This window comes from Rhincodon typus, chromosome 10 (assembly GCF_021869965.1).
Source record: "Rhincodon typus isolate 14 chromosome 10, sRhiTyp1.1, whole genome shotgun sequence".
Taxonomy (NCBI): domain Eukaryota; kingdom Metazoa; phylum Chordata; class Chondrichthyes; order Orectolobiformes; family Rhincodontidae; genus Rhincodon; species Rhincodon typus.
In genome coordinates this window covers 41,634,691-41,646,212 of record NC_063341.1, presented here as the reverse complement: position 1 = coordinate 41,646,212, position 11,522 = coordinate 41,634,691, and the positions used below count along the sequence as shown (strand labels likewise).

At 41.0% G+C, this 11,522-nt stretch overlaps 1 protein-coding gene across 4 annotated transcripts in view; it reads left to right on the top strand.

Moving 5' to 3' along the window:
• Nucleotides 1-11,522, top strand: part of spata6 (spermatogenesis associated 6) — a 102,224-nt gene that overhangs the window by 37,324 nt on the left and 53,378 nt on the right. For 3 of the 4 annotated variants that reach the window (XM_048602326.1, XM_048602323.1, XM_048602327.1), the window contains one exon: nt 9,083-9,163. The exons of the other annotated variant lie outside the window; for it this stretch is intronic. In XM_048602326.1, coding sequence (XP_048458283.1) covers nt 9,083-9,163 — 81 coding nt within the window. The remainder of the gene's footprint in view (nt 1-9,082; nt 9,164-11,522) is intronic. 4 annotated transcript variants of the gene reach the window in all.

The window sequence follows — 11,522 nt, the reverse complement described above, 5'->3', positions numbered from 1 at the left end:
GAAAACAGTTAACGTTTCGGGTCCGATGACCTTTCCTCAGAACTCTGAGTTCAAAGGAAGGGTCACTGGACCTGAAACGTTAACTGTGTTTTCTCCTTCACAGATGCTGCCAGACCTGCTGAGCTTTTCCAGCAACTTTGTTTTTGTCCTTGGAATCTTAAGCCTTCACAGGACATGATCTCACTTTCTCACTGTTGTCTTATAATTGTTCTTTGTCACTCTCCCTTTAACCATTGAGTATGATGGTCTGCTCATATTGACTACATTTATATTTTCTTTTGGTTAATTTATTTCCCTGATTTATTTAGTTAACCGTTAACTCTGATTTCTCTCCACAGATGCTGCCAGATCTGCTGAGCTTTTCCAGCAATTTCTGTTTTTGTTTCAAAATCTAACCATCCTATTTCAGGAAGGTTGGGTATTTTAATCCAAACATCTCTGACAATTCAAAGATCCAGAATTTGCAACATAGAGCATGATAAATTCTCAGAACTTTGAAGTCTGTCTCCTACTGATTTAAGAGGTTCGGGACAAAAATCTTAGACACAGTTACATCATCACCCCATCTTCCTTCCATACACAGATAAAAGCCACATCTTGTGGGTATTTTTAGAAGAAAGGAAAACCCTAATCCCTTGAAGTTTTCACTTTTAGTTTCATACTCTTTGAAATCAGTTTTCTCAGATTTCAGAACAGATCTTCAGATAGTTCTGTTCAAAGAAAACTGCTCTTTCAATGCTTGAAAATTCTAATTTTTCTTATTTTTCTCTGAAGAACTAATCCACACAAATATGCATTTAATTTGAGCAAATCTTATTATCCAGAATGGAAGATTCACTAATATATCAAGATAATATTTGGAAATCCACTCTGGGCAGAAAAAGAAATTCCAAAATTGACAATTCAATCATAAAAGTTCTCAAGTTAACTATTTATCTAAAACTCTAACCTTAAACCAAATGCAAAACAGATAGTACAGCATTTTATGAAAAAGGGGAAATTAATTAGATCATTTATCTTGATTCTTTTTTCCTCACTTGGCTTTTACATGACTGTAATTCAAAAATAAGTTGTAAATTTTCACCAGAAAGTCTTTAACGTTCTGACTTCAATAAACATTTTGCAACAGTTTTTTTTCAGACCACTGAAGTTCCTTAAAGGCACAGATCGCTACAACCTCGCAATCCTTTAATCAACTTGCATTTCTGCAACTCACTTCATTTATCTGGGAGATTCATAGTAACGTGATAAAATCCCAACACTTGATACTTTACATAGATCTGCAACTTGACTTTACATGTTTTTAAACTGACGCAGGCACACATCACAATCACAACCATGCTTTTATATCTCCATGCACCACAGAAATATGAACTGCTCTAAGTTACAAATGCAGAGTTCAAAATGTATTCCCAGATCTCGAGCTCCAGAGGAAAGGAAAGAAAAACAAGTTAAAATTTAAACCAGTTTAAGATATCACCCATCAAGCAAACATATATAAGACATAATTTACCAACCAAGGAACAAAAATCATACAAGACAGAAAGGGTTAACATTTGGTTCAATGGCTGTAGATACTCGAGGAATTCACATTCAAACAGAAAAGATTGATTTCCCCAATAAGACACAAAAGCATACTTCTCACACTCTTGCGAGGTGTTATGTCTTCCTTTAACACAACAAAGCCTTCTAAACACTTCCAGTTTCAAATTTCAATTTTTTTGTCTCATTCTTCCTTGTTGTAGGAGTGATAGGTGCAGAAATTTTGATATTTGTCATCAGAAACACGAGGCTAAAATACACTGTCATGATATGGGAGATTGGCTCCACTATCATGGCTACAACAAATACCTGTTGTCTGCAGAATTTGCTTTTAATTCCAACAGAAATGATCTACTTCTCCATGAAGTTGTTCTCTTCCTCTGGTATGATATAGTTGCTATTTTATTCAGTAATGGGATGTGGTTGTCAATGGCTGGTCAGTGTTTATAGCCCGTCTCCAGTTGCCCTTGAGAAAGTGGTACTGAGCTGCCTTCTTGAACTGCTTGCAGTCCACCTGCTGTCGGGTGACCCACAATGCCATTAGGGAGGGAATGCCAGGATTTTGACCCAGCGACCATGAAGGAACAGCATTCTATTTCCAAGTCACAATGGTGAATGCATCGGAGGGGAACTTGCAGGTGGAGATGTTCCTAACTATATGCTGTCCTTGTCCTGCTTCCTGGGTTGATAAGTGCTGTCGAAGGATCTTTGGTGAATTTCTGCAGTGCATCTTGTAGACAGTACACACTGCTATTACTGGGCATTGGTGGTGAAGGGAGTGGATGCTTGTGGATGTGGTGGCAATCAAATGGGCTGCTTTGCACTGGATGGTGTCAAGCTTCTTGAGTGTTGTTGGAGCTGCACCCATCTAGGCAAGTGGAAAGTATTCCATCACACTCCTGGCTTATAGATGGTGGACACGTTTTGGGGAGTCAAGAGGTGAGTTACTCACCACAGTATTTCCAGCCTCTGACCTGCTCTTGTAGCCACTGTGCTTCTGAGGTGACTTCAATGGTAATCCCAATGATGTTGATAGTGGGGGATTCAGTGATGGTAACACCATTGAATGTCAAGAGACAGTTGTTAGATTATCTCTTACAGGAGATGGTCATTGTCTGGCATTTGTGTGACGTGAATGTTACTTGGCACTTGTTAGGCCAAGCCCGAATATTGTCCAGATCTTGTTGCATTTGAGCATGGAATGCTTTAGTACCTGAGAATTCACGAATGGTGCTGAACATTGTGCAATCATCAGCGAGCTTCTCCACTTCTGACCTGATGATGGAGTGAAGGTCATTGATGAAGCAGCTGAAGATGGTGGGCCTAGGACACTATCCTGATGAACTCCTGCAGTGATGTCTTGGAGCCAAGATGACTGCCCTCCAACAACTACAATCGTCTTCCCAAGTGTAGGAATGACTCCAACCAGCAGAAAGTTTTCCCTTGATACCCATTGATTCCAGTTTTGTTAGGGTTCCTTGATGCCAGACTCAGTCAAATGCAGTCTTGATGTTAAGTGCTGTCACTCTTGCCTCACCTCTGGAATTCAGCTGTTTTGTCCATGTTTGAACCAAGGCTGTAATGAGGTCAGGAGCTGAGTGGCCCTAGTGGAACCCAAACTGGACATTATTGGGCAGGTGCTGCCTGATAGCATGGTTGATGACATACTCCATCGTTTAACTGATGATCAAGACTATACTGATGATCGAGTAAATGGCCGGGTTGGATTAGTCCTGCTGTTTGTGTACTGGACATACCTGGGCAATTTTCCACATTTTCGGGTCAATGTCAGTGTTGTAACTGTACTGGAAGGGCTTGGCTAGGGGCACAATTCTTCAGTACTATTGCCAGAATTTTGTCAGGGCCCATAGGTGTATTCAGTACCTCCAACTTTTCCTTGCCATCATGTGGAGTGAATCAAATTGGCTGAAGACTGGTATCTGTGATGCTGAGGACTACTGGAGACAGGTGAGAGGGATCATCCATTTGGCACTTCTGGCTAAAGAGTACTGTGAAAACTTCAGCCTTATCTTTCGCATTGATTGTTGAGTTGTTCCATCATTGAGGATGGGAATATTTGTGGAGCTTCTTCCTCCAGTGTGTTGTTCACGACTGGATATGCCAGGACTTAGATCTGATCCCTTGGTTGTGGGATCACTTAGTTTTACCTGTCACTTGCTGCCAATGCTGTTTGGCATGCAAGTAGTCCTGTTTGTTGGATTCACTAGGTTGACACCTCATTTTTAGGTAGGCCTGGTGCTGCTCCCGGTTTGCCCTTCTGCACTGTCCATTGAACCAGAGTTGATCCACTGCCTTGATGATAATGGTTGAATGGGAGATATGCCAGGCCATGATGTTGCAGAATGTGCTGGAGGACAATTCTGGGGCTGCTGACAGCCCACAGGACCTCATCGATGCTTAGTCTTGAGTTGCTAGATCTGTGTGCTCAATATGTTTGTCCCTAGCAGGCAGGGAAGATGCAGTCGAGTAAGGGAGACTTGGTTCTCTCGTTAAGAGGAAGAAGGATGCTTATATAAGGTTTAGGAAACAAGGATCGGAAAAGGCTGTAGAGGGATACAAGTTAGCCAGGAAGGAATTGAAGAAAGGGCTTAGGAGAGCTGTAAGGGGGCATGAGAAAACCTTGGCAGATAGGATCAATGAAAACCCCAAGGCTTTTTACACGTATGTGCAGAACAAGAGAATGACCAGAGAAAGGGTAGGGCCGATCAAGGATTGTAAAGGGAATTTGTGTACGGAGCCTAAAGAGGTAGGAAAGGTCCTTAATGAATACTTTTCTTCAGTATTCACAACTGAGAGGGACCTAGTTGTAGGAGAGGACAGTGTGAAACAGGCTGGTCGGCTGGAGGAGGTAGATGTTAGTAAGAAAGATGTACTAGGAATTTTGAGGAACTTGAAGATAGATAAGTCCCCTGGGCTTGATGAGATTTATCCAAGGATTCTATGAGAAGTGAGGGAAGAGATCGCAGGGCCTTTGGCGATGATCGTTTCATCCTCACTGACCACGGGTATAGTGCCGGAAGATTGGAGAGTGACAAACGTCATTCCCTTGTTAAAAAAAGGAATAGGGATAGCCCAGGAAATTACAGGCCAGTTAGTCTTACTTAAGTGCTGGACAAATTACTGGAAAGGGCTCTGAGAGATAGGATTTATGATCACTTGGATAGGCACAGTTTGATTTGTGATAGTCAGCGTGGATTTGTGAGGGGTAGATCATGCCTCACAAACCTTATTGAATTCTTTGAAGAGGTGACCAAACACACAGATGAAGGTAGAGCAGTGGATGTGGTATACATGGCTTTAAGTAAGGCGTTTGATAAGGTTTCCCATGGTAGGCTCATGCAGAAAGTAAGGAGGCATGGGATAGGGGGAAATGTGGCAGATTGGATTCAGAATTGGCTGACCCTTAGAAGTCAAAGGGTGGTAGTGGATGGAAAATATTCAACATGGTGCTCAGTTACGAGTGGTGTACCACAAGGATCTGTTCTGGGTCCTCTTCTATTTGTGATTTTTGTAAATGATTTGGATGAAGGAGTGGAAGGGTGGATTGGTAAGATCGCGGACGATATGAAGGTGGGTCAAGTTTTGGATGTGTGGAGGGCTGTTCTAGGTTACAAAGAGACATTGATAGGATGCAGAGCTGGGCTGAGAAGTGGCAGATGGAGTTTAACCTTGAAAAGTGTGAAGTGATTCATTTTGGAAGGACAAATTTGAAAGCAGAATACGGGGTTAACAGAAAGATTCTTGACAGTGTGGAGGATCAGAGGGATCTTGGGGTTCATGTCCACAGTTCCCTGAAAGCTGCCAGCCAGGTAGATAGAGTTGTTAAGAAGGCGTATGGTGTGTTAGCTTTCATTAATAGAGGGATTGAGTTCAAGAGCTGTAAAGTTATGCTCCAGCTACACAAAACCTTGGTTTGGCCACATCTGGAGTATTGTGTCCAGTTCTGGTCGCCTCATTACAGGAAAGATGTGGAAGAGTTGGAAAAGGTGCAGAGGAGAATTACCAGGATGTTGCCTGGAATGGAGGGAAGATCTTACGAGGAAAGGTTGACTGAGCTAGGGCTTTTCTTTTTAGAACGATGAAGGATGAGAGGTGACTTGATAGAGGTGTACAAAATGATCAGAGGTATAGATAGAGTAGACAGCCAGAGACTTTTTTCCTAGGGTGGATGTAGCTATTACGAGGGGGCATAGTTTTAAAGTGAATGGAGGTAGATCTAGAGGAGACATCAGAGGTAGGTTCTTTACTCAGAGACTGTGAAGAAATGAAGAAGGGTCACGACCCGAAACGTCAGCTCTCCTGCTCCTCTGATGCTGCCTGGCCTGCTGTGTTCCTCCAGCTCTACACGGTGTTGTCTCAGACTCCAGCATCGGCAGTTCTTACTTTCTCTGATAAAGTGGCATAGACCCCCTCCTCCCCAGAGTTCTGTCGTTCCTTCCAAGACCTTTATTTAAATCATAAAACAAACTCATCCTAAAGAAAACACTAAAAAAAAAGAACTGCATGTACTGGATATCCAAATCAAAAACAGATATTGCTGGAGAAACTCAGCAGGTCTGGCAACAGCTATGGAGAGAAGGCAGAGTTAAAGTTTCATTTCTGGTGACCCTTCTTCAGTTGTGAGTTCTCCTGGATTTTCTGTTTTATTTCATTGAAAGGACCTTTCTGATCTGGGACACCTGTGTCCTTGATTTGCAATATTTATTTATTTAGTGAGTAGGTAAAATGTTTCCCTCTTCAATATTAGTATTTTATTGATCTGTATTTTTATTTTGATTTTTTTTTTGGTATTCATGTGACCGAGGTCTGTTGATCGACCTTGAGTCATCAACTTTGCTCTTGCGTGCGCATACACGCTGTCCGAGTTTGTGTAGCAACCTTGGGATTTCAGTGAATGCCGAGTCCTCAACTTGGTCACCCTCAAGCCTTGTATGTCTCGCATCCCAGACATGACTCCATGACACTGAGCCTAACATCAGGCCCATGTGCAGTTCGAACAACTAGGTCTCACCTGGTTCACCAGCACATTCCAGGTCCCAACTGGCTCCTGTTAGTGGCAGACCTGGGTCCCACCCAGATTATACGTTCCAGCTAAACTTATGTCTTTCAAGACCTCATAAAGGAACCTGAGGCCCAGGTCCAATGTTCAAACAAGCCTTATTAGGCCTCTGTTCCAGCAAGAAAATGGCCAGCGAATGTAAAGAAATACTCACCAAATCATTGTCTGCTTTCATCGAAGTCCAGGCAGATCTGAATCACAGCACCACTGTAAATATTAACTCTTTATTTCAATTGAAACCACATGATACTCATGTTTCCTTGTTTACCCAATCAAGTTCATATTGTTCAGATTTCACATTAGTACACATCTATATTATCCAATCATATTCAAACTAATACACGAGTATATTATCCAATCTCATCACTATATGTCCACATCTCATTCTGCTATCACGTACTTGTAACAAGAAACCTATACTGTTTATTTTATCCCCCTCAGCAGTCCTCCCTTTTGCCTTAAACAAAGAACTGTAGATGCTAGAAACCTGAAACAAAAAACAGAAGTTGCTGGAAAATCTCAACAGGTCTAGCAGCATCTATGGAAAGAAATCAGCGATAACATTTCAGTTCGAGTGACCCTTCTTTATCACCTATTTCAGAATCTCTATTGCCTATACTGCCTGTTTTCCCTTTCACACTGATAGACCTGGTTCTTGGGATTGAGGCTAGCTGAGTAGATCAAGTGAGAGTGGGAGAGCATTTAGGGTCAATGATCATTGCACCTTAAAGTTTAGGATGATGATAGAAAATGACATTGGCCAATCCAGAGTAAGAATAATCAATTGGCAGAAAGTGGACTTCAATGCAGCAAGAATAGATCGACTGGAACCAAAGTTGGCAGGATAAAAGGGAATTTGCAAGATATCTGCCAAAAAGGGCAGGGAACAGGGACTAGTGTAATTACTGTTGCATAGAGCTGGCACAGACACATTGGGTTAGAATAACTTCCTACTAAATTGTAACCATGCTACAATTCTTTCAAATGAGATTGAAAATGATGCTCTAAAGAGAAACATAGCAGTAACTGTGTACACAATTGGACTTGTAACAGAAATTTTCAATAAATTATATTTTACCATCAAAAGAAAATTACTTTATTATTATAAATGTGCATGTTTCATCTACCTCACAGTCTGCATTAGTTCTGCCTCCTCTTGTTCTCCTCAGTAACTACTTAGAGTAGAAAGGAAATGTATTTTTAATTTGACAACTAATATCTGTCTAATCAGTTGGTGCTCATTTTGACAATTTCTTATGTGCCTACCCCTCAAGTTTTAAGTTACCAAGTTAGTTTAAAGCTATGAGATTCCTTTTTTTTTGCAATAAAGATGTACAGGTCAATGTATTACTTAAAAGTGGAAATCTAGCTGTAGTTTCAAAGGAAAATGCTTCTTTTTACATTTAAAAAAGTTAGAATGTTGTATTAGTAATTCTGCATTCTGCAGAAATTTACCAAGTTCCTTAGACAGCATCTTCTGTATATGTAGAAAAGTAATTTATTCTAACATGTATTAATGAAAAATACTGTAAAATGTGCATAGGTTATCTTAATAATCTGGTGCCAATTTAATTACATAAATTATAAAGAAAATAAATAATGCATACAAAGTTAAGACAAATTTCAATAATTGTTCCAACAACAGTTTCTTGATTTCATAAGTGGCAATGGGATGTCGCCATACTCCACAGCCGTCAAAGGCTGTCCCTGAGACTAAGGAGGAAGCATATTGAAGCAGCCCCAGCCACTGTAGATCAGACCCAGAACGTCATCTCTGTGAAAGTCATAGGCTGGTGACTGTCCCATCTCTCAAGGATCGGGGCCCATTCTCAACTTCCGAGGGTAGATGGACTGTCCAAATTAACTGCCAAGGATCAAGGGATCATTCACACTGCCACTGTTGCAGAACCTGCCGAAACATAAAAGGAAAAGGACTGCAATCAATCGATGCTGGAACATCAAGCCGCGACCACCATCGCCACGAGGAATGGACTGATTTGCTGCTCAACAGTTCCCCGCAGCCGCAACAAAAAGGAACAATGAAAAAATAAAATATGAAGGAAGAAGAATGCTGTTAGTCACGCGAAGGAGTGGACCATCCCAACAACCTGAATACTGCCTACCTTGCTGCCCCTGCCAACTTGAAATGAGCAATTAATTAGATATTGGCACCTTGATTTGATATCTTATTATAAAGATAACACGTCTGACAATGTTACATTGCCTCAGCACTACACTCAAGTGTGAATCTAATCTTTGTATTCAAGTCTTGGAGTGGCAGTTCAAACCTTAATCTTATGATTTTCTATATTTGAGAAGTTTGAATAAGGGGGAATCATTGCAATGAGTGTAACGACAGATATTCTGGCAATTCAGTGGTTTTGTTTTTCTACATGAGTGTGTTTCAGAAAAAAGAGATTCTGGTCTCTTAATATCACCTGGGTATTTTTCCTATTTCAGGGTATAGCTCCTAGACTGGAGTTCTCAACAACTTCAGTAATAAAGGAATGTCCACTTGACCTTCAGCAGATACAGTGTGAGGTGAGCATTGATTAATTTTATTGCAGATAAAATTAAGCTGCTGCTTTGGTTCAATATCACCATGTGCATGACTGGTTTAATTTTATTTTATAAAATATTGACTGAGATTTTCACCATCTGTGTTCAGACTGGAGTAATTTTGAAAACATTTTGTTTCAGTTTCATAAAATATACGTCTAATCTCAAAGATTAGACAAAGCATGCAGAATCTGTATTTTATGTCGAATTACTCCAGTAATTTTACTGTAAATAGCAAAGTAGAATGGTTTTGTAATAGGTCACAATTTTGCAGTAAAAATAGGAGTGTAATAAACAACACTTAGCAAAATTCAAAAACAGTTTTTAGTGACCACACGCGAGTAGTTAGTTGTTGGAGATTTGAAATAATTTTTAAAAACATTTTCTTTCTATCTCTTTTGTCATTCTCTATAAAGCCAAAGTTTCTTTACTATTTATTTTGCTTTTTGTACCTGATTTGAGATAGAGTTCAATACTATACCTGACTCTTTCCAGTTAGTACTGAACTGGTCCTTAATGCTTCAACTAATTGGTTAGGTTGTCTTCCCTGTTCACACATCTCCCAGATACTCTCTGGATTGTACTTCTTGGATAGTAGACTGACAAGAACTTCCAGTCTAAAACTTCTCAAAATTTGCTTGCAAGTTAGTTATGTGAATAATTAAAGGTTATTTCCCACTTACTCCAAAAGCTGGCCTTATTGGTTTTATGAACTGTGCAAAAGTTGAAATCTCAATTAAGTGTATGTTCCTTTCTACATGAAGGATCTTAGCAGCTGGGATCCAGTGCTTGCTCTATGCAACAAGGATGTGCACCGATCAGCAATTGGGAATGGGTTGTACAAGAAATAAATCTGTGCATAAGCAATGGTCTACGTTAGGTGGATGAAATAACTGCACAAAGGCCAATATCCCACCGCTAAGTCGCCCTTTATTTACTTGTGTACAATACACTGGCTGTGACCAGCCAGCTCGGAGTCAGTCCCCTGAACTGCGGTGATTCTAATCTCCTGGTTACATACTTTTTCCCGGATATACTCTTTTTATTAAACTGTACAAAAATGCAAAACAAATCAAGGTAACAATCAACAAAGCAAACAACAATTTACGGGGTAAAAACTAAAAGGACTGCGGACGATGTAAATCAGGAACAAAAATAGAAGTTGCTGGAAAAGCTCAGCAGTTCGAGCAGGATCTGTGAAGAAAAAGTCAGAGTTAACATTTCAAGTCCGGTTTTGAGGAAGGGTCACCAGACCCAAAACGTTAACTCAGATTTTTAAATTGTTAACAATTTACAAGGAATTGGAGACGGTAACTGAACCCCAAATCCCACCGTAACTCGCCATACAAAGAAAAACTTTAGATAAAAGTATATATGAGGTAAATCCATACATACAAACAAGCAAACAAACAAACAATAAAAAAGCAATACATGCAACACTGACACCCTGTCAATCGGCAATCGGCCCGCCCTTACTTGACTTCTGACCACCTCTAGGACAGCCTACCCCCATGCACCTTCTGGTTCTCGGCCCATCCCGACACACCTTCCAGCTCTTAGCCCGCCCCTACTTCCCTTCCAGCCACCTGTAGGACAGCCCATCCCTATGCCTCCCCAGAATGACAGTTTTCAGGGCAACCTACTCACCATCTGACTCTCAGGGTAATATCTTTCAGAACGACCTACTCTCCGGCTCTCGGTAAGGTCTATTAGACCCAGAGACACACAAAACAATCCAAACAAAAAAGCCCGTGTCCACGCCTGAAGGCAGCAAACACACACCCTACAGCATACATACGAATACTCAGTCCATCCTTGAGGCCTGCTCTGCTTGCAGAAACACAACAGGCTCCTGAAGGCCAGGCCTACATTGGAGGATATGGACCATCCATGGAGGGCCTGTCCACCACAGAGGCCTGGTCCACCCACAGAAGCCTAGCCCACTCACGGAAACACAGTCCACTCACAAAGGTACAGCTGACTCACGGAGGCTCAGTCCAGACACAAAGTTGAAAAAAAAAAGTACAAATATTTAAAACTGTGGTGCAAGGAGCAATCCTTGCTACCGAGTCATCTTTCCTTTGGTTCCAAAAAATCAACAATGCACTGACTCTAACCAGCCAGTTGAAAAAAAAAGGAGCTCTCCACTGAGAAATACAATCTAGCAGTAACACTGGCTGTGACCCAGCCAGCCTGGAAATGGGTTCTCAAAAAAGTGAAAATGAATCCACAGTACCACTGGCTGGGCCCAGCCAGCTTGGGAATCAGTCGCCTGGATGGAGGAGAATCTATTCTCCTAGTTATCTTTTTTTGTTTCTTTTTTCTCTTTCTCCTGGTTATA